Source organism: Eufriesea mexicana, unplaced genomic scaffold (genome assembly GCF_001483705.2).
Source record: "Eufriesea mexicana isolate 0111107269 unplaced genomic scaffold, ASM148370v2 scaffold4744748178, whole genome shotgun sequence".
In the NCBI taxonomy this organism is placed as follows: Eukaryota; Metazoa; Arthropoda; class Insecta; order Hymenoptera; family Apidae; genus Eufriesea; species Eufriesea mexicana.
The window spans coordinates 331,299-354,141 of record NW_016907978.1 but is presented as its reverse complement, the minus strand read 5'-3'; the positions used below and the strand labels follow the sequence as shown (position 1 = coordinate 354,141).

At 45.9% G+C, this 22,843-nt stretch overlaps 1 protein-coding gene across 1 annotated transcript in view; it reads right to left on the bottom strand.

Annotated features, from left to right (window-relative positions):
* LOC108551149 (uncharacterized) overlaps positions 1–22,843 on the bottom strand; it is a gene marked incomplete at its 3' end in the record, with an annotated part of 159,104 nt that overhangs the window by 41,535 nt on the left and 94,726 nt on the right. The window contains exon 5 of the mRNA XM_017905192.1: positions 17,829–17,875. Within this exon, the coding sequence (XP_017760681.1) occupies positions 17,829–17,875 (47 nt within the window). The remainder of the gene's footprint in view (positions 1–17,828; positions 17,876–22,843) is intronic.

The window sequence follows — 22,843 nt, the reverse complement described above, 5'->3', positions numbered from 1 at the left end:
AATCCCCCTACTCTACATTCAATGTAGAAGTGGAGCCCATGATTTTCCTCACAATATATAACACGTACAATCAGTTTCCTAATATTTACATATCTTCTTCCCTTCCTTCTATGATTCCTGCATAGCCAATTTCATAACCTAGCCCACACAGATTATTTGATTAGTCGTCGTAGGTTCAGTGTAAAAGCAGACAATTCTACTGAAAAATAACGTGTCACGAATCCTCCTACTCTACATTCAATGTAGAAGTGGAGCCCATGATTTTCCTCACAATATATAACACGTACAATCAGTTTCCTAATATTTACATATCTTCTTCCCTTCCTTCTATGATTCCTGCATAGCCAATTTCATAACCTAGCCCACACAGATTACTTGATTAGTCGTCGTAGGTTCAGTGTAAAAGCAGACAATTCTACTGAAAAATAACGTGTCACGAATCCTCCTACTCTACATTCAATCAATAACCCAGCCCAACTTGGGCTAAAATGTCCACGAAACGATCCTTAAGCCCAGCACCTGTAATTATTCGTTACGTTGACTAACCGGCAAAAGACTATCCAGCTCGGAACGGTCAGTGAAAGCGTTTGAACCTGGGTGGAGGAGCATCGTGTCGTTTTTACTGGTCGAGCGCTCGTCAATCCAGAGATCGGAGCTTTTTTTCATCCCTGTCCCCTTTTCCCATCCCTTCGTCGATCCTCGTGGCCAGGACCGCAGGAGCGGGGGGCGACGGGAACGCTTTATTTCCACCCCCGTCGCGATCGTTCCATTTGTTTCGCAGCCGGCATCGCATGGCTCGCGGCGACGAGCTTTCTCTCTTACCTCCTGCGCTCACCCTGTGCTCACCCCGCGACCACCCTCGCGCACCCTTCCCTGCGTTCCCCATGGCAGATTCGACCGCTGGACGAATCGACCCGCCGTTATCTCGACATATCCACAGGTACGTTTAATACGTCCCGGCGACGTATTTATTCACCGACCGGCTCTTCCACTTTGATGAATGACGCGACGTCGCGCGCCGTTCCAACGCTCCGAGCATATTTGCAACCGGTTCGTTGCTGGAACCGACCAGAAAATCCGCGATCCCTCGACCGTATCCACGTGCAAGATCTCGCATTGCTTTGCCGCGGCAGCGATTGTTCTCTATTTCAATTCCGAAGAAGTTTCGACACAGTGATCATCGTTTCGTAGAAATTCTGATAGTATAATTAGCACGGTATCCATATACAGGAACTAGAAGATTGAACAAAACAGAGACGTGAAATTTTGCCATCCTGTAGTCGTAGGATTTTGTTGATTACGTAAATTAATTGCAATTGTAATTTTTAATAAGCTACAAGTGCCATGGAAACAATCGTAATTCGTTGCGTGATTCGAGGTAAGCTCGATCGAAATTTCGTTTACGACAGGGATAAGGCGGCTGGAAATACTCTGCGAGATCAATGCTTATTAGTAATCCAGGATCGTCTGAGCCATTACGCATTAGGATTCCGAGATAACCCCCGAGATGCTATTTCCAACCCTCTATTCACGTTTCACCTTCTCCTTGACAATCCTTCATCAGTCTGAACCGTCTTGTCGTCGCGTGAGATAGAACATTACGTTCGTTCAGGTCGTAGGCACGTCTGCAGATTGCATTCGCTCGTGTCACCTGTCCAAATCTGTTCCTGATTTTATCCAACGAGCATCCAAATCGTGATCCACGTCCCTTAAATTCTACGAGAACGTGTATGGAACGTATAGAATTAAATCTCGGAAGGACACTGCCACGGTATCGTTTCGAGACACATGTACGAGAAGAGATACCTATTGGCAATAAACTCCGCTGTCATCGAATCCACGCCTCCGATATTTCACCCCGCGACGACCAATCCGGTGAAACAATCGATCACCGTTTAATCCGAAATGAATCGCAGCCGCAGTGTACGGCGCAGAAATTGGCGAAAATGGTCAAAGCGGTATGAAAGAGGAAGGAGTTGGGCAGGGCTGTCAGCGATGGCATGGTCGACTGCATCGAAAGGCAATCGACGAAGGAAGTGGCACGAGTGGGCCACCGGTCGACTGGCCGAGCTTTTTCAACTTCGTCCTTCTGACGGTAGAAGAGATCGCCGTTTAAGTGGCGGCTCGCTAATGATAGTCCAACCCTTCGAGGACTCGACTGGCTGGCCTCTCGAAGTCAGCCTGCATCTGATGGTAACTTCAATCCGTTAATTGGTGTACAACTTTTTTCCCCGTGCTTCTTCTCTTCCTCTTGCCCCCTCCTCGCTTCTCCCCCCCCCCCCCCCGGTGTTTCTCTTCTGTTCTTTTTCCGTTTCGGTACAAGAGGAAGGAAAAATTTTATTAAATTAGCAGACGACAGGCGACGTCGCTCGGTGGCTTCACAGAAAAAATATCCCTCTGCTCTGCAATCTCTTCAGCCCTCTATATTTTCACCCGACCCCCTGTGCCCGGCCGTTGGTCCACTGGCGCCGTCCGCCTGCCCACTTTATCCTGTCCTCGCTCGTTCTCGACATTCGTGCTCGAAAGAACTTCGGAAACTCGTTTAATCGCGCGGCGTGTAATTTTTTTAAGCCTTCTCGGCCACCGTTCGCTGGTCAGCGCCGGGCTCTGCGCGACCGTCATGTCGCCCGAGCTCTCTTTGAGCGTGCAACGCGAAAGAGAAAGTAGGTAATTTACGTGGGGTCTCTTAATGAAAAAAAAGAAAAAAAAAAAAGAAAAAGGAGTGGGAAAAAATTGGCGGACAGGGGAAGGGGAATTCGTGGCCGGCCAGGCAGGGTGCATTTGATAAAAATTAATGGCCGTGACTCTGATAAATTTAAACGTCGATCAGGACCGCGCCAGAGGCACGCTGAAGATCAAACGCGTTTTTGGGAAAACGAGGAATTTCGCGAGCGTATGATCTCTTTGCGATTATGTACTTTCGACACAAAATTTTGTGCGATTACACGAGACGCGGGTGTACAAACGAAGCGTTTATTCGAATCGTTCGGCGCTGGAAATGAATGAATTTGCGCGCAAGTGGAAAAATATTTCTCAACGAAAATGAAGAAAAATGGTAAAATTTTTCGGCGGTTTTGCCGGTTGGCGAATTTGCGAAATAATATTCTTTCGGGATATTCGACTAACTCGGAAAAGGCGTGTAATCGGGGCGAGGGAATTCATCGTGGTGATGAAAATTCAAGTGGTTTCACGTGTCGCGACCCATTATTGTTATCGATTTTCGCTCGTCGAAATGATTACTTAGCAATTCTAACTAAAACAATCGATGTAAAGAGGGACAGAAGCCGCGCGGATTCGAATCGATTAAAGAAGGAAGTGGATATCAGCGGCGGTATTCAAATCGATTACACGGTGGCCAATGTAAAAATTATGCAAATGCCGTTTACAAGTGAATGGGACCCTCGCGACGAGCGAGGTTACAATTAAGCAGCAGCCAATTCAATATCGTGGTCCATTCGACGGAATATTCAACGGGCTGGTATTAAATGTCGACTGGCCCGTTTACACAGAGACGAGTCCACGTAATCTTCGCTATCTATTGTTGCACGTAACCTAACAAGTATGGAGAATTTAATTTTCTAAAATTTTCTAAAATTTTCTAAAATTTCTAAATTCCTACATTGGGGATATAATGACATCGCTGTTAATTTTTGAAATTAATATTCGAATATTTAATTTTGGGAATAAATTTGATATCGATATTAATTTTTGGAATAATTAAATAAATTTGTTTCGAAAATGTTTACACTGATTATATAACATTTCATTCTCGATAAACACCGCTCTGTTAGATTACAGATGAGGATACGTGACACAGACTTTACCTTGATGGCGAAGCATCGATGGAATTACCGGTGGGTGATGAGTTTAGCGATAGGGATAGACGAAATGAGAGATCTGTTCTCTGTCTTCACCCTCACTTTTCCACCCTGACAACCTCTTCCTTCGACATCACCCTCTCGTCTTATCCCAGGGAAAACTATACTTCACCTCGTAGTTGGGAACAAACCACCCTTACGTACAGTAATAAAACAATTCCATATTCCGAATTAAATTTGACGATACAATTATCTTGATATTTCCCTCAAAATTTTTCCGAAAAAATAATCCTAAAGAAAAGGAAATTTGGCGAAACGAAAAATTAATTAGGATACCGAAAATCCAACAAGGAAACAAGAGTCACCACTCTTTCAAGTCGAAGCAAAAATAATTCTACATCCCTCGACAATTTATTCACAGCAAAATATTATTCGCAAATCGCCAATTTCGACGCAGTTATACCTATTAGACTGTAATCGGAAAAACGGCGACGAAAGCATCACGAACGAGTCTCCGAACGTTACCTCGCGTTATGGGCCGCCTCGTTCCTCTCACCCGCTTTCATCTACATATGTTCTCGTCAGCTGCGCTTTGTTTCCGGAATAAGAGCTCATTACGAATGCAAAACCGTCCATTCATATTCAAAATTTTATATCTCGTCCGTGTTCCCGCGACGGGGCTAATTTATTCAGATTCGATCCGTGCCGCGACAAATCCAACGACTCTCGTTTTCCCGCGCTCCCTTCGACTTCTTTCTCGCCACACCGCTCTTATTTCGCCTTCGGTTTCACGGCTATTAATAATACCTCCGACTTTTTATTGCTCATTCCGTTCTGACTTGCAGATCTATCTTTACGACCGACGGAACCGATGCCAGCTGACGTGTATCTGGAATTCGGAGACCGTTCGTACATAGACTCCACTGAACTTGAGAAAGATCGTAGTATGCAAATCAAACACGTAGCGAGAAATTTCGATATTTATAAATAGCGAATTCGAACATGATCCACCTATGTCCTTCTAATTATTTGTAGGAACGAAAATTATTTATAGAAAAGGAAAGCCTGGGTATCGTTTCCACTCCTAGGGACATCGGGGGTCCCGAGACAATGGGGGGCTGGTTTATGTCTTCACGACCAGCGCCCATGACTCGCGAATATGTGAACCACCTCGAATGTTTAGGCTAGGCCTTGGAAAAAACAATTTTCTCGCGATTAGAGCGCGGGACAGAGCTTTTCGAAGACAAGCAACGTGCCCCCTGTACCATCCCCCCTCGAAATAGTGTCTGCATACTTTATTACCTATGACATCCCTTCATATTTCTAACACCAATGATACGATCTCTATATGTTCATCAAGATCCTTCGTACAATCTTAAACACCAACAGACTTTTACTATGCACGCGAAATCCTTTGTACCAGCCCCCCTCGTATAATAAAGCCTGTAGTAACACGAAATAGTGTCTGCATTCTTTATTACCCATGACATCCCTTCATATTTCCTGCACCAATGACTCTTGACCAATAATGAACCCTAAGTTTCTCCTACCCCCAAAATTCACCCCACTTTCCACCATATTAAAAACATATTCGGTAACGTTAATCTTCGCGAATCACGAATCTGAATATCAATTTGCAACGACGAGAAACAGTTTCGTATGGAAAATAGCCGAATTTCGTAAGAAAAATCAGTCAATGTCCACATCTGGTGAAGCAGGCACGGTCGAACAGGGAATTTTATAGCCCATAATGAATGCATAAGATATGCATACAGTGCTAACTCGTTGGTCCGACGCGGTGAACCAGATCCCGGGCAACGCATCGTGGTCTGCACCTCGTTCCACCCCTACCCACCCTCCAACCCTTCGCGGCCGCACTGCCTCTCGTCGAAGAGATAATCATATTAACCGGGCTATAACTTGTCTATGCATAAGCATAATACCGTGGCGTGGTCCCGGGATCCTGGCCAGGATACGGGGTATATTTTACGCGCTCTGCTCGGCCGCGCGCACACCCCCAGGACCAGCCAGAACTCGTACTCTCCAGTCATTGCTGGCTGGTTGAAGCTTGGGCTCGACCGGCAGAAGGGCGAAGCCGGGGAGAAGTTGCAACGTACAACGTTAATCAGCCTAATTGAATTAAGCAAGCGCGACTGTTGTAATTATGACTATTTATAATGATTCCGCCGCGTGTACCCGACCCACGAGCACGCCTCTCTCTTCCACTTGGCCTCCGTACCCACGCCACTCGCCACCGACGAATATTAGTTTACACGTGTGTACACGGATCGCGTTTAACGCGAGCCCCGTTCGCATCGGGGCCCTTCAACGATGGGCGAGGCAGTGGTTTCGTCTGGGTGACGAGACTTGGACTATGGTGAAGTTGGAGAATAATTTTCGGCAGCGTGGGAGAGTTCAACGGGGTTTGGGAAATTTTGTGGAAAGGAAGAATAATTTGTTGAAGCAATTAGGAAATTTGTACGGGCTAGGTTAGATTCTATCAATCGGAGTTGGTAAATATTTTTACCATATCTCTGTTGTAAATACTAGTGGTTGATTTTCTAGCTTCAGTGGTTCAGAATTCAGTGGTTAATTAAAAAGAAATAATTATGCAAAATAAACAAAAATTTAGAAGGGATGAACGATGAAATGACGATTGGAATAAAAGATCGTATAGAATTGTTATATGGGAGTTCTACTCTCGGAAATGCTTTCTTGCGTCACCATTGAGATCTACTCCGCGATTAAATACAATTTATCACCCACTCGGCAAAAGTGCACAATTACCCATTCGCGTTCAACGAACAACAAGGCGAAAAAGAGCGCGGACCAAAAGAATCCGCAGCTTTTCAGGCAAACAGCGTAACCTACTTATCTAATTCGCTCCCTCTTTAGCCATAAAGACGTGCTGGGTAAACGTAGCGTGATAATGAAAGCGGGTGTTTAGTCAGGATTTCCGGCCGAGTCGTTCTCTTTGCACCTTTCTCTTTTCGCCTCTGTGTATTTATATCTTGCCCCGTTTCCTTTCCCTCGTTTCATCCCTCGCTTTCTCTCGTTCTCCCTCTCTCGCACACACGTACACACCGCTAACAGCACGCATCAGAAGTCGTACTTCATTAAGTCAGTAACACTTCTTCCAGCCGCGTTACTCATCCCTTTCACGATGGGCTCTTCTGCGAGAAAGCGGGATCGAGAGGGAGTAAGATTAATTGCATTCCGTCAAGAGAGGAGGCGTATTTTAAACGAAACCGCCGGTGCTCGCGCAGAAACGACGAGGCGAGACTGAAAGGAAAGGAAAGGAGAGAGAGGAAGGTGTAGCCGAGAGAGGGAGGGAGAGAGAAACGACGAGCACCGGGGAGAGGAAGAACGAGATGGTACCCGGCGAGAGGAGCGAGATTCCTGCCACCGATGGAAGAAGAGGATTCGCGGCTGCAAAGAGAACCCCGACGAAACCGAGGGTGGAACGGGGTGGGTTCCAAGAGAGAGGAGACACCGCCTAAGGCCTTGTTGTATTTATCATATAATTACCATAATAGAGCCTCGAACCACCCGTCGCCACCTCCTGCCCTCCGCTTCGGCCACCCCGGCCGACCACCCCCTCTCGCCCCTACCACGCTCAGCTCTAACAGCCGCAACCGCAAATTGCAAACTCGCGAATACATTTTCCCTTCGTTGCTCTCTCGTTCTTCTCGCCCGAAATTGTTTGCCGTTCGATGTCGGTCGTTCCAGAGCATGTTAACGGCACCGTGGAAGATCATTGGAATTGAGGCATTAATGTTTCGCTGGCCAGGAATTTCCTGTCTTCCGTCTATATACACCCAACATTGGACCTATGGAATAATCCGCTGTGCCTTTAACATGCTTTATTTAATAAACGTACAGAATGTAGGTACATCGTCCTGGATTGTCGACTTGTCTTCTCGCGTGGGATTTCATCCCTTTGTCACTTGTGCCGGTAGTTACTATAGCGTCCACAGCAGAGTCAATAATCTGAGCGAGTGATTTAAGAGTAACGCATAAAATTGAGCATCGATGCGAAATTTTGGCGCCAAAATTTAGAAATATTCAAAAATCAGAGTTATTTGCTAATTTTAGAGAAACTATGCCTACTACTTCAATACTATCTTCACCATTAATCCCAACGAAACAGTATTTATTCATCGAGTTGGGAATAAATGACAGCCAGGAACATCCGAGAACGGACAATGGTGGGCTTTTGCAAATTTCATTGCTGCAAAGAGCTTTAAAAATTCGCGAACCACTCGACCGCATCCTTCAGAGCCGAGACGTGTCATTCTCGCGCAGGATCCCCCGGGCCAGCGATGCATACGTTATACGCGAGAAAACTTTTCAGGTTTTTCTTTTTTCAGTTCGAGGATATAGCATCGTCGACGACGACGACGCCAACGACGGCGGCGGCGTCAGTGGATGGAGCAATTTATATCGATGGCTTATTCTCCCTGGCTGCGCGATCGGTCCCGAATCTATTTTCAAGGTCTATTTCGAGTCGTTTGTATCCTTTCCTCGCGATATTGGCTACGACATCGGGCTAAAGCACGACAGGGCTCCGAAGATGGCTGCTTATGGTTCTCTCTTCGGGTCGTTTCGTCTGAGGCAACCCCGCGATCCAACGGCACGCGCAATATCTCCCGGTCCTGATAGTCTACTCGGTGATTCCTTTCAATAACGCTATTTTTCTTCCAGTTTCTTACTACCGTTCCATTAAGGAGCCGGTATATTTTGCGTGGAAAACTTATTGCTACTTAGGAAGCTCTATATCAGAATTATTCCGCGGGGTACGGGGAGACGAGTCCACTAGAGTTGTCGAAGAAAACTGGGAAGTCCATTGATGGGAGACGGAAGTTCGTTAATTGTATAGCGGCTCGTTCCTTCTATTACTCTAGGCGAATACAGTGATCGCGAATTTTTATTTCGGGGGGAGGGGGGGATGAAACTTGATAATTTTATCTAACGGAACTAGGTAAGTAACCCCGGATAAACCTAAGAGGTTGAAGAGAGTGGAAGCTGGAAACGGCGGGTGGTTGTTGAAGAGAACCAGAGGTGGCTTCTCCGGTTTCTTCCAACCGCGAATCGCCACCTTCGCTTACTCCATTCACCCTCTTTCGGATCCTCGGGGCCCCCTTTCTGGTCACCGATGTGCAGCTCGGTGGAAAGATATTGCAGCTAAACACTCGGTTCTTTGATGCCGCCTCAGCCTCGTCTTCTTCGGTGGATAATTAACGTTAAAGGTTAATCCCGCGAAGAACGATGGCCAGATAAGGACAGACCCGCGGGTTTAATAACAGGTTGCCTTTGCCAAGGCGATCCCGTTGATCGCGTGACGAAAAAGGGACACGATACAAAGCTAATGCGTCTTGGTACGTCCTGGCGAGGGAAACCGTGTTTAGGTATTTATGTCATTATTTATAGTAGCGTTCCTTGCATTGTCAAACGGAAACTTTTATTTCCGTACGTCAACGTCGCGAATTAAATTATATTACCAGGTAAATGAAACGAAAAATTAGTGAACAGTTTAATTAATATTCGAGAGTAAATAATATTTCCGGAACATTAAACAATTGTCCACTGTACAAGATTTAAGTGGTCCATCAAATTTTACGATCTACGCTTACAAATATTGTAAATTCATCGCGAGGAATTAAATGCAATTATTTACACTCTTTTCCTCATTTTCGAAGCTTCTTTTACCCACCTAATTGATGTACCGACGAAGACGAAGGTCGCAAGAACGCACAGGTAAAACGAGCGATTTACTTCGATGCCAATACTTCGTTAAAAGGCCGATAACGCAATTACCGGTGCACTCCGGGCCAGCAATACGTTTAATGAAAGCGTGCAATCACCATCGTTGGAGTGGCAGGAGGGCGGGGGATGAATTTACACGCGGCCCGGGACGTCCTTTTACGGTCGTTTCTTCGCGCTTGAAAATCGTCCACGAGCGGGAAAATTGTCGGCGGGCAACGCGAGGCGGCGTAAAAACGTCTAAATTGCGCGTAAATAATTATATTTGCATATTCATTGAAAGGTAAATATTTAATGCCGACGCGACGTAAAAGGGGGCCCGGAGTGAAGTGTAACGTGCACGCGGAAAGTGAGGCGCGCAAGTGTCCGAGATATGGAAGGAGGCGGGACACAGGCAGGGGTTGGCCAGCCTGGCCACCGGCCGTGAGCTGGCGGAAAAGGGGTTGAATATACGCGTCGCGGCTCGACGGAAATTTTAGCTTAATTTTACTTAACTACGTCGGGCTACCCCGTGGGGCTCCGCTCCAGGGACAAGTGTTATTTTTGTAATTCCGAGCGGCGCTAATGGGAGACCTCGGCTTAACTCCTCGCGATCCCGACAAAAGAGAGTGTTTACCGTCGCCGACGAATATGTATACCACGCAAATCCAGTGTAAGCGACACCCGGATAACTGCGTTTTAAAGCCACACTGATATCGCCCCGGTGTTTTATTACATTTCACGGGCTTTGTCGCGCTGTCACAGTTACGGTCGCAATGTCTTCTGGCTTTGAGCATTTTTCGCCGACTTCATTCTCGCTAATGGTATTTGTGTTTCGTTTCATTTCGTTTGGTTGTGGTTAGTAGAAGCAATTGAGAGAAAGCTTGGTGAAAGGAATGGCACTGCTGGGTGATGAAATGAGCCTACACTGTATAATTTTTAATTTAAAAAGGAAATCGTGCGATTATAAATCTAATTTAATTTCATAGGGGTAACACTCTGCTTTTGCAGGGTGCAATTGATGAAAATGGTAAATTGAACTGCGGTTAATTCTCAACTACGTTATTAAGGAAGAATACGCTATATTACCTCGAAAAACATTGAAAATTATAAGGGATGATATCATTTTATCCTATACATCTACTTTCAATGCTAGAACAACCGAAGATTCGATAAAAGCTCACCCTGTGACAAGGAATTTTCGTCACAAATCGTCACAAATTCGAAATGAAGAATTTTTTACCCAAAAACCAGGGGCGAATTTCAGAAAATAATCTCGCTGGATATTATCCCGGATCAACGATTCCGTGCAAAAACGGCATTCCTCCTTCCGCACACCCTTGCGAACGAGCCCAAAGTACACGTTGCTCGAGAACACGTGAAAGGGACGCTGATGAGATTCGAGGGAAAGTGTAGAAGCAGGCAAGCGTCGCAAGTTACAGAAGCTGGGACGCGTATCGAGCGTGAATATTACATCGATCAGGCTTTGACGATGATACAGACGGCGGAGGAGAGGGATAGAAGGTAGGGATGATGTCGCCTATTATCCGCCGAAACACCTGAGCCCCTGATTCCCGGTTACACGTCGCCCGTGCCTCTATCTCGCGGAGAGTGTATGAAAACCAGCACGCACTCCATCGCCGGCGGTGTCAGTATCGCGGCTAAATTACACGGGCTCCGCGTATTATCCACCCTTAAATTATTCCCTGCTAACCACAAAAATAGCCCCTCGCCACCCCTATTCCTCTTGCCCGGTTTTCTCTGGGCTCTAGCGCCCTGTCAACCGACACGGTCATCGTCTCAACCGCATCGACGGTATATCCTGCGTGGTTGCTCGATGGCCACCTTCCTCTTGGCTAATTTATTCTACTGCTGCGCTGCTTATCTGCCGCGGCTGCAGCACGCAGAGGATGTAGAATCATCCTGCGATAAATTTTCAACTACTCTGGTAGCGTGCTGGTTGACAGATACCTGCATACGATTAATTACAGAATATCGCGAGAACTTAATAATCCGAGGAAGAATATGAGAGGTATATGCTAGCCCAAAGATGCTAACGATTCGAGGAAGAAGTTGCTGAAAAAGTACAACGAATTGCGCGCATCTTCCACCCCGAATTCAAACTTCGATACAAGCTTAATAGAAGTACAAGCAGAATGCATCTCGCGGAAAAGCGATGAGTGAAATTCGAGGTAACTCGAGAATAATGACGTATTATCGGTGTGGAATTACAGACCCATCCAACGTGCATCAATAATCGTTAACAAAATTTGCCCGTGTGTCCGTCCGATGTTTGAACTTTCTCGAATGGTATCACAGGTGAATATTAACGAATGTTTGCCTAGGGGAATGCGTTCTGTCCAAGCATGATGGACGCTTTCGAAGGCAGAAGTTCGGATAGAAGTATGCTCTTGACGTGCAATGTCGGACCCCTGTTCGACGAGAGATGGATCGTCCAATTCCCCGCATACTTATCTCGCGTTAAACGACACGCATCTTTCTATAATTTATCGTCCCTCGGCAACCTATTCGCAATTATGTCTTCGGAGATGTGGCGCGGGGCCCGCGGTAATTTATTAACGGGACTGCATATCCTGCAAGGAAATGCATCATCGATACAGGGCCAGAGGATGAACTTAACATCCGCCATAAGTGGTTTCACGTGTTACACTGACAAGTTTCGGATTAATATTGACAAATTCGGGAACGCGATCACGAACACGGCAGAGAGCACCGGTACGTGCACACGAGCCGGACGAAAACTTTAATCATAAAAATTGAACGTGGAAACGGACAGCTGACCGCTCGGCCCGATAAAAGATATATCACTCGAATCTCGTAATATTTTCGCGAGCTGAAATATTTACAAGCCAGACGAACTTTCGAAACAATCCCCAAGTACGTCTGGAGGAGTGGCCTCAGCGTTCTAAGTGTTGGACCAAGTTCCTCGCGAAACTCTATGTCCACCATTGATATTAAACAAATCGATGAGAGCATATGAATTTAATATATCACAACTTTTGTTTGCTTCAATTTATTCTGGAAGCGTTTAGAGTAACTCTGAACCATGATACAAGAATCCATAATAATAATAACAATGTAGTAAAAGAATATAGTAATAATCAATTTTTCGAGATATATCTCTTTATTTTATTGGAATTAAACGTCCGATCCTGATCATTCGACTCGATATCACGTTAATTCGATGATAAATTAAAATAGATCGAAGAGAAGAAGTAGCATCTGATTTGTCATGGCGTTAGCAGTGGACACGTAGCATTTGAATGAAATTGCAGCCACGAAACGCAGCTGGTGGCGAGAAGAGTTCGACGGGAGCAAAAGTTGGGCGGAAAAGTGTCAGCCTGACCATCGGGTTCGATTCGATAAAAGATGGATGATCCGACATCGAGCGTACGACCGATCGGTCTCCGAGCTGACGCTCTCGAAGATGAAATGCACCCTTGGCGACCTCGAAAGCGACCCTAACGCTGCGTAGGATCGCGCACTGGCAACGCCACTCGACTGGTCCGAGAGGCATATTTACGAGAAAGACGCGTGCCCCGCGTTGGAAGCTACGATCATCCCCTGGATACGTCCGATTTCGAATACAAATTCCTCCATATGTAACTCGGAGGAACGGTTATTGGTTCGACTAAGGGTTATTAGGTCCGGTAGGTGAGCCTTTCCTTCCTTTTCTGGTCACCAGGCGTCCCATCTACTACCCCGAATTCGACACGCCGAATGGCGTCCGATCTCCAAACACTCTGGAATTTATTTATGGTAAACGTTAGAAGAATCATGAAGAAGATTCCCATCTCCATTCCTTATTTCCCGAAATTCGAGTATGGATATTGAAAACCATCGTTTAGGGAAAGGTACATTCGTTTGGACAGGATGTTTAATAAATGGATACTACCTTTAACTAGGTAGGTACTAAATATACCTTTCATAGTCAATCCCTTTGCTTAACAATTTGTTGACCGGCAATTTTACACAGAAACTATGCCGCGTCACGGGTTATTATCGTGAGTAAATGGATACACTAATAAGAAGATTTATTTAACACAGAAACAGCACAACATAAATTATAACTAAATCTCGTAAAATAAATTCGCTTCTAACTGTGATATAATCTCTCGAGGACTCTCTCACACACAACGTCTATTTGTAATGACTGTCATTCACCTACTGATTATTTCTTCACGACTCTGTCATACTCGTCACACACACATTCTTCTACACAAACATTCCTCGCACTTGTAGCACACATTCTATGACAACCACTACTACAATTATTTTCTAATCCAATCTTCAAAATCACTTTCACGCGCAATATTCTATATCGCCCTGGGTTTCATAAATTGAAATAGATAATGCAAGTGCAATGACGAGTTAACTCGTCACCGGTTAACAATGTGTTAATTTAACGCTAAAGATGAAGATCGGAACACTACGATTTCGTTCGTCTCGTTCCCTGTTCGATGGAACGACAAGTCGCCAAAAGGAAGAAAGAAAGGTGAATTACTGGATGGAACAAGGTCCCAATAACACTAACATTTGGAAGCTAAGAAGGTTTAACGATGGCAGAGCCAAAGTGGGCGAACCGCGGAGATTTATACGAAGGGACAAGCGCGAGAGAGTGGAAGAGGGCGCGAGGGGTCTCGGGTTTCCTCGCGGGGTTCCTGCACGATGGCCGCCGCGCCATGGAACAGCAGTACATTATTTCTTGATGTCAAATAAAGCAATTAGCATGTGCCCTGACCAGGGTCCACGGGTTCTAACCCGAGTAATCTCGCCGGGGTCCCCGGCGTGTGCGACATCTTCATCAGAGGCGGACCCTCCTCTCCTTTCTCCGCCACTTTCTATCCTGCCGCCCCTTTCGCCGCACGATACTCCGCTCACGTGACCATCCTGCACCCCCTCTAGAGACGGGGTGGGTGTGGATGCCGACCGAGGAGCGGAGAAAGAGACGAGACGTCCACGACGACGGGGCGAAATTGCAACGCGGCGAGGAGAAATGGCCGAGAAGGCGGTGTCCGGCCGGTGCAGCTTCCAAGGGAAATTTCCACAAAGGCTGACCCGTTGCTAATGAATGTTATATAACCCTTTTAATGCTTTAAGCCTCTTAGATTTTTCAGAGAGCCCTCCACGCGCCTCCTTCGTCGCCGCCTCCGGACTCGCCCGACCCAGGAACTCCATCACACTCTCTCTTTCTCTCCCTGTCTCTCTCTTTCTCGCACCTTTTCCGCTCTCCCGGTGCACCAGAAGTGGTTTGCCGACGCCAGAGGAGAAAAAAGGCTGAGCGAGAACCGAGGGGGGTCTCGCCTCAGGGGTAGGTAATTATGTGGCGGACGTAAATTAAGCTTGTTTAGATTGGGATTTTTATTAAGGTCCTTTATGAAAGAGTGCCGCCGCTAAATGACGCCGCGAACACTTTAACCACCCGGAATTCCTTCGAGCCTTCATGGAAGAGGGAACATGGCTGCTTTACGCGCGGCCATGCGAAAACTAACAATTTTTCTTTTATTTATTTATCTGATATGACAGCGATATTATTCGCAATTACAAATTTTACGCGGGATTTTTAGTAGATTGTTTATTTCCTAGTCATCGATGGGGGTTGTTTAAGGTCCTAGATACTCGAGAGATTAAATTCGAATTAATCGCGATTTTAATTTAATTGCGTCAGGTGTCGGGTAGCTTCTTTATTGTTTAATAACGGAAGGGGGTTGTTTAACGTCCCCGTTACGAATAGAAGGATAAGCTTGCGCGTTTTGAATTCTTTCCCGGAGATCCCAAGGAAGTCGTAACTAATGATCAGGAAGCGCGTATATAGCAGCGAGGCAGAATGTACCTAGCGACGTGTACGGAAGAAATAACTAAGGGTTAGTTTAATCGTACTTTAGGAGTCGAAGGTTTTAACCTCTCCGTTGTCCCCCATTTGCCGTGGGGTAAGAAAGGACTGTAGCCAGTCGTATAGCTAATGTCCAGTCCAGTTAGCTAATATATGGTACGGCACGAAATAAAACTCTGCTAATCGGAACACTTTCCTTGCAATATCCTTAACTCTGCCTTTCGGGCTGCCTTCGTTTATTATCATCCAGCGGAATTCGGATAAAAGCTCGCATCACCTTGTCTTATCCTAATCCTTCTTATCAGAATCCTTTTCCTTAAAATTCCTTTAAAAATTTCTTTCTTTGACTTTCATTACGCGGATAAAGTGTCACGAGCTGAACGAAGTTGATCGTTCGGTAGTGGTAACAACGGTGTACGAACCTCAAACCACCCCTGTTTCAGGACATGTTAATTTCAGTCCGTGGGTAACGAGAGGCTATTGCAGTATAGCAAACAACTAACCGCCTTCGCGCTAAGGTTTGTGTACCGAACTTCGGCAAAGCAGTTCGCAGGTACAAACTGCACTCTATAGATCGCGAATACGCATGCCTTCGAAGCGGCTGGAGAACGAAATTCCAAGCAGAAGTTTAATTCGAACGAACGGCCAGCAGGAGGTAAACGTTGAGCGATTTGTTCAATGCCTCGGTGCACTTTTCCACGGGAAACGGAATCGGGAAACGGTATCTTACCCATCGCGAGTTATCGTGCAGATACCTTCGCGTATACCGAATTTATCCTACGTGTCGCAAATAGAATTACCATCGCGTTTTCTCACCGTTCTCGAATTCCTCTAGACTCTACCAGGCAAATTAAATACCGATTTCGAAGCTTCCAAAATATTCGCGATATAAACGCAGCTAAATATACATAATCGCGCGATAAAAATATATAGGTAAACGTAATTATATAATTATCTATCTATTGTTTCCGGTTTAATAATTTCTCAGTAGTATTGTACGCCATAAGTCTGCCTCGCCGCAGACATCCGATCCCTCAACGATGTAGCAACTATCCAGCACGTCCCGGAGCATATTCCTCGAGAACGAGATAATCGATGACAATTAACGACCAGTCGCCGCCATTAGCGTGGACTGAGCTTTTCCAAGGCGTCCGCCAGGCAGTATCGAAAATCGAGATTCAACGTTGATTTTCTTGGATAGCTTTCGCGAGGCGAGGCCGGCTATGCTCGCTCGTTCTCTCGATTAGGCTTTGCCGTCATTAAAAGTTTATAAAGAAGCAGAGCTACCAGTCGAGGCACACAGAGAGAAGCGGTGGAAGAAGCGGGGGCAGGGGACGAAGGGATCAACACCCCACCTCGTCGAACGGGAGCGGGAAGAAAGTGAGGCAGACAGCGTAGGAGGAGACAGAGACGGGGAGAGATTCCGAGCAAGTTTTCTCATGTGCAATGCATAATGAGGAAAGGCAGACGGCGCATAAAGGGCCTACAAATGAGGCTCGGGTTATACATATACATTCCGGCTAGATACGCGCGTACACGCGCACAGAGGGCGCGAAAGACTTCGTAGAACCACCCCCGCCCGGGTTACACACCGTTACCGCCGCGACTTCTAAGCGTGCAACCGAGTTAAAAACTTCTCCCTCTGATTTTAGTTATCCCGTGGAAACTTCGGAAACGATGCACTCGTAAAGTTCTCGGTTAATCTCCTGTTTGTGCTGCGCTCGCGTTATGGCGCGCAACCAGCGCCGATCTGCGCGGGGGGGTGCAAGGGTGTATCTTTAGACCACTGTTTTCTGATAAATTACAGTGGTTTTTAAACGCGAGAATTATTTTCTTTTTAATTGATCTTGACTGTAATTCGATGACTATCCTAGCTTTCTCGTAACTATCGTTAACCAGCATATGGAGAATTCGCGGAATTCGCGATATCGAAACGCTCACTGAAACGATAATGACAGAATTTGGGAATCTCTGCCGATTTTTATGAAAGAATTCGATCCTCATGAAGTTAAGAAACTGCAAATTTGTCATTTCGAGTTTGATATATCGATGTTTCGGGAAAGAAAATTTGCGTTGTGAACAACGCGTGATTCCGTGAGTCTCTCAATGAAGTTTACTCGTGTCGGAGTTGTTGCTTGCCCGATATAGACCATTAAAATAATAGCCGTCGAAAATACGAACACGTAATGCCCGACGTATGCTGCATGAAAACCGATTAAAGGTGTTGGGTCGATTTTCCCTGGTAACTGACTCGCCGTGTTCGCTGACGGCCAATACAAATCATCGAACATGCTAGCAACTTGTTCGACACCAAGTATAAACGCGAATTTCAATTATCGCACGTTTTATTCTATACTATCGATCGATTCGCGTAACCGTGTTATCAATTCGAGGATAGAAGTACCTTGACTTACCTTGTTCATGATTTGGCGGGGATAGTCCCGCCTCGGGAGGGCCGACACTGTAACAGAAAAGAAATAATCGTTTTATTTTTCAAGTAACACTGTTTCATAGAACATTAAAAATAATTCTACTCGTATTCTTGCAATTTTACAGAAGATTCTTTATCTGGCACGAATTTGCTACACAAATTGAGTATTCTGTAGGCTTCTCGGAGGAAGAAACCATACAGAAACCGTATTAGGACTTTTTGATATGGAGTTGTTGAAAAATAAATTCCTACCTAATTTCTAAGACGAGAATGAATCTTCTAACACTTTGCACTTTCCGTGTCGACTCGGTCGAGTCCGAAACCTCACTGAACACGCGCGGTTTAGGCGTCGAGGACGGTTATGTTTATTTTCCGCGAGAGAGAATGGAGACCGTGCGTGTATTTCGCACGACCGTTCGACTGTAACTAATCGGCTAGTGGATCCTTCGAGAACGACACGTGCTAAGGTAGATTAATGCTTCCGTAGTAAATATTTGAACAAAGGAGTCTTCGACTGCCTTCTTCGAGACTTCGAGTCTTTGTTATCTACTGTCCCAGATATACCTCTCTGTCCAACAAATTTTAACTTTCTAAACGCGTGTAAATTACCAAATTTATTGCTAATAACAAATGAAAATTATTAATAATAAATTTCGCAATACATGAATAAGTAATAGGAAGAATAGGATTCTCTTTGGATAGCACGGATCTTCCCCACTGGGCCTGGGTGGTGATGCGAAGGGGGTGGCCAAGGGTCAAGGGTCAAGGATCACTGAGATACTCAGCAAGTTTAAGATTTGGAAAAATTAAAATTTATTGGACAGTATTATCATTAGATCACACCCATCAAAATGATTAATAAATTTTACTATACGATGTCTGTCAATTTTGAAGTTTCTCAAATTAATTTAGAAAAATGTTCTTCAAATACGATCATTTGTTACATCTTTAACCTTTCACTAAAAATTTCTTATTCCTACGTGATCATTCGAATTACTTAACACTGTTCCTTAAAATTTTCTCAAATTTCATTCTTCCTCTTTCATTTCCTTATTCACCGTTCATTTTCTCACCCCTAGTGAGTTCAGTATTAATTAGTTATTTCACATTTCCAATATTCTCAGCCGCAGCAAAAGTCTGTGAAATTCGTAGAAAATGCGAATATACCTTGCTCGCATTTTCAACCCTCTCCTCAATACTGCGCCTCGTGACGGCAGCTAATGCACGCAGGTTAGTCCACGACCGTGCACCCAGTCCCGCATCTTCACCCCCGATCTTCTCCTCTCTTCTACCCCTCAACGGGTACCACCGAATTCCCGTAATCTAATGAATGGCCTAACCCCAATATCCTCTCGGCTCAGCCTCACCGCCACTACCCTCTATGTACCTCGGCTGTATGTACCACGCATGTAAATACGTTCACGAACGAGAGATTCGAGCGATATCGGCGCGGCAGCGACGTGTAACGCGTTTCTTCAAAACTCCGCTACCCTCCAGCGGCAATTAATTATTTTGACATTATCGAACACGTCGCCCCGTGACGCACCCTCGTCGAATCGACCGAGACGACCCGGTCCAATGTCCAGCGATTTTCACGCCTTCGATCACGGATTAATCGATCACGGACTTCCGTCAACTCCTTCGTAGGAAAAATAATAGACAGCAATCGCGGAGACGGTCGTAGACGCACGCTAGTCGAGGCAAACCATGGAACGAGACTTTGGAAACGCGGAATGGAGCAGGAAGAAATTAGTCGGGCGCAAATTGGCGAGAACTTTTCAATGCGCTTCGTTAGCTATAGTGACCCGTCGCGACTTGCGGCAGCGTCTGACCCGGCGAATTATACGCGGGTAAAAGCGGAAAACTGTCAGAAATGAGGAACGAGAAACGAGTATATCGCAGTTCGCGTCACAGTTCGAATTTCGTATCAAACTCCACGCATCCGTCGTCGTATTCCGATCTAGACCGGTGGAACAGCGGCTAATTGCTAATTACTCGACGGCGCGAGAGCAAGGCGAAGTTCTTTCTTGCAGAACGAGGGACAGACTCGAGACAGGCTGGAGGCAGAGACGGAAACCGGTCGCAACAGGGCGAGGAAGCGCGAATGTGTTTATTTTCAGGGAATAATAAAAAGGGTCGTCCAGCGTCCGTGGCGATCGTAGGAAAGTTGGGAATAATGTTTCGGACACGACGTTCGTCTGGCTTTGCCCGAGAGCTGTGCACCCGCTCACCCACTCGCACCCACACCCGTCCACCCTCTCCCGATCTCCAGCAGCCTACCCTTATACGCGTGTCCGCCGCAGATTCAGACTCCTAATTAAGACGAGGGTGCGAGAGGGGTTTCAGGGGTTTCTCCCGGGTTCTCCCTGAAGGGAGGTGGGAGGATGTGGGTGTGGGTAGTAGAAGGAGGGTTTTCACGAGGTAAGGGGCACCCGTACCGCGCCGGAGGGGTAAGCCAAGGCAAAGGGGGTAAGGAATATTGATCACGGGACCACCACGGCGGCGAGGCAGGGACTGGCCATGCTCTCCTCTCTCTTTCTCTCTCCCTCGCTCTCTATTTCGCTCTTTCTTCTTCTATTTGCCTCTCCGTCTCGCGTTCCATCGTCTTGCTCGCTGTAAGTGTGTCCTACGCTCTCTCACACGTCCGTGTCCCCGTCTTTCGGTGTTGCTGTTGGCGTGCAAGCACGGACCAGGCCAGACCAAACCACCAAACGCCAGATGCGTGAAATCAGTCGGTTAGAGGCTGCCCCGCAGCCTTTGCGAATTATTGACGCTGAAACCACGACCGCGGAGCAGATGATGCTGCGAGCTGTTTCGGATTCGGGAGTGCCGGCCCGTGACTTGGCGACACGAGTGGATGAAGGCGAGGATCGTTGGCAGAAATTGTGACACCTTGCTTGTGCAAAATTCGTGAAATCCTCGAATTCGTGGAACGTGGAACCCTTTCCGACGAATCGAAGACCTTTCGTTCGGGTCTTCTGCTATTTCCCACTCTCCATTTTCTTCTTAGATTCGTCAGAACGTCAGTTTGACAGGAAATGCGTCTACCTCGATAGCAGCCTAACGTTGATAGCGTTAACGAAGGAGAGAATTGGAAGATTCAGGTCACGGTAGAATTTTAGACGCGTATTCTGTATCATCTGGTGCATCCTGTAGACCTAACGCCTCGACATATATTAAATTGGAACTCTGATTTGGGTTTCTGGTATGTTCACGAGTAACTCCGCACTGGCATAACTTTCCAAGTTTATGTCCTACAATGAACTCAATATTCTGGGGTTCAGGGAACTTTTGTTCCAAGGTATTCTACTTCCCGTATCGCATTGTCTCATTGGAATCCCCGAGTCTTGGTGTACATATACATCGGTGATGGATTGAGCACGAATTAAATCGTGCTGTTTAAACCTCGAGAGGAATTAATCATTTAGAGACATGCCAAGGTACGATTGGTTCGAATGATACAAATTGTACAATTAGTCGAATCTAGAAAACTATTATACCAGTGTTCCCACTTTCGAAACTGTAATTCGAGATATTTATGGGAAAACGAATGCTATACGATGCCAATTTGGAACGAGCTCTTTCGTCGCTAGGTATTGCTACTTGATATTAGTAGTAAATGAACACGGTATATAGAGTGGTATTTAATGGACTAAAATTGAAATTTAATTTTAATCCACAATTTTCCCACTTTATTACTTGGCACAGTTTGTTAAATACCTACAGCTGCAAGCTATAGAGGATCCTGAGCATCGGTGACATCAACAGTGCCATTTCGGCGTCAGAGATAATCCTCGCTTAACGAAATAATTCACGACTACTCGAACCCACTCGAAATTGCCAAGACACGTAGAAAACAGGGTCGGAAATGAAATCTTGGAAAAACGAGAACAGGGCTGATATTTCCACGCGATCGGCGTGCAGGTGGAGCCAGTCAGACGAAATGGCTTCCCGCAGGAGGCTCTAATGTAGGAGAAGAGAGAAACAGGGCTGTCGGACGAAAGTTCAGTTCCCCGGAATCAGGGTGGCCTGACGAACTTTGACGCACACGCTCGGCCGAACAGAATCTACGCCGTAGACGTGTGTAGCGTTCTCACGAGTTTTCGAGCGATCTTCTAGAATGGCAAGAAGGAGGAGCTACTACTTGGCTCGTTCCCGAGGCTACGACAGGAACACCGGGACGACGGACGAGCTCGAGTTTACACGACGTAGCGACTCGTCTTTCTGTCCGTCGCTCTGCCTTAATTAAATCTCTCGACCCTTCCCGAAGAACCCGCGCTGCGCTAGCGGAGAGCTAGAAGTATAATAGAATGGCCCTCCCTCGTCGTTCCTCGCCCGACTCGCTGTCGTAACGCGTCAGCGTCGCGAGATTTTTCCTGCTAATTGTTACGAATGTCTACGCGAACTACGAGCCGGCATTGGCCCGACGAGAGTGCCACTTACACCTTCGGCTCGTTCTCTTCCAACTCGTAGTTTCAGCTTGCGGGGGTCAGGCTGGATGAGGATCGCGAGTGAGGAGATAAGTCGTGCGTTCGAGATTCGTGACCGATGCTAAAGTCTGAGGAAAAAGGCTCGCGAGATCATGAACTATTGGTATCGCTATGGTACTATGCAATAGATACACGTGTGTGACTATGACTAACATAGGCACGATGATGAAAACAGTTGTTTATAAAATATACTTTATAGACACGCGTCAATGTAGCTGGACAGTGAAATAAAAAAATTGTGACAATGAAATAATTACAATTTTAATAATTATTTTTCAAGAAATATTTTTCACGATGCTCGTTGCGTTCTAAACAATTGGTCAAAATAATCACATAAAAGGAAAGTTACTCATGCTTCATATATATTTAACCCTTATATAAGTCGTAAGGCACCTCTCACGTGACAATAGTACATTGTCACTGCGGTTATATGTCACGTGAGAGGTGACAAGACGGAAATCTTTCGCTTATTATACGAATTCTTATTTACTGCTCCAAAAAATATCGT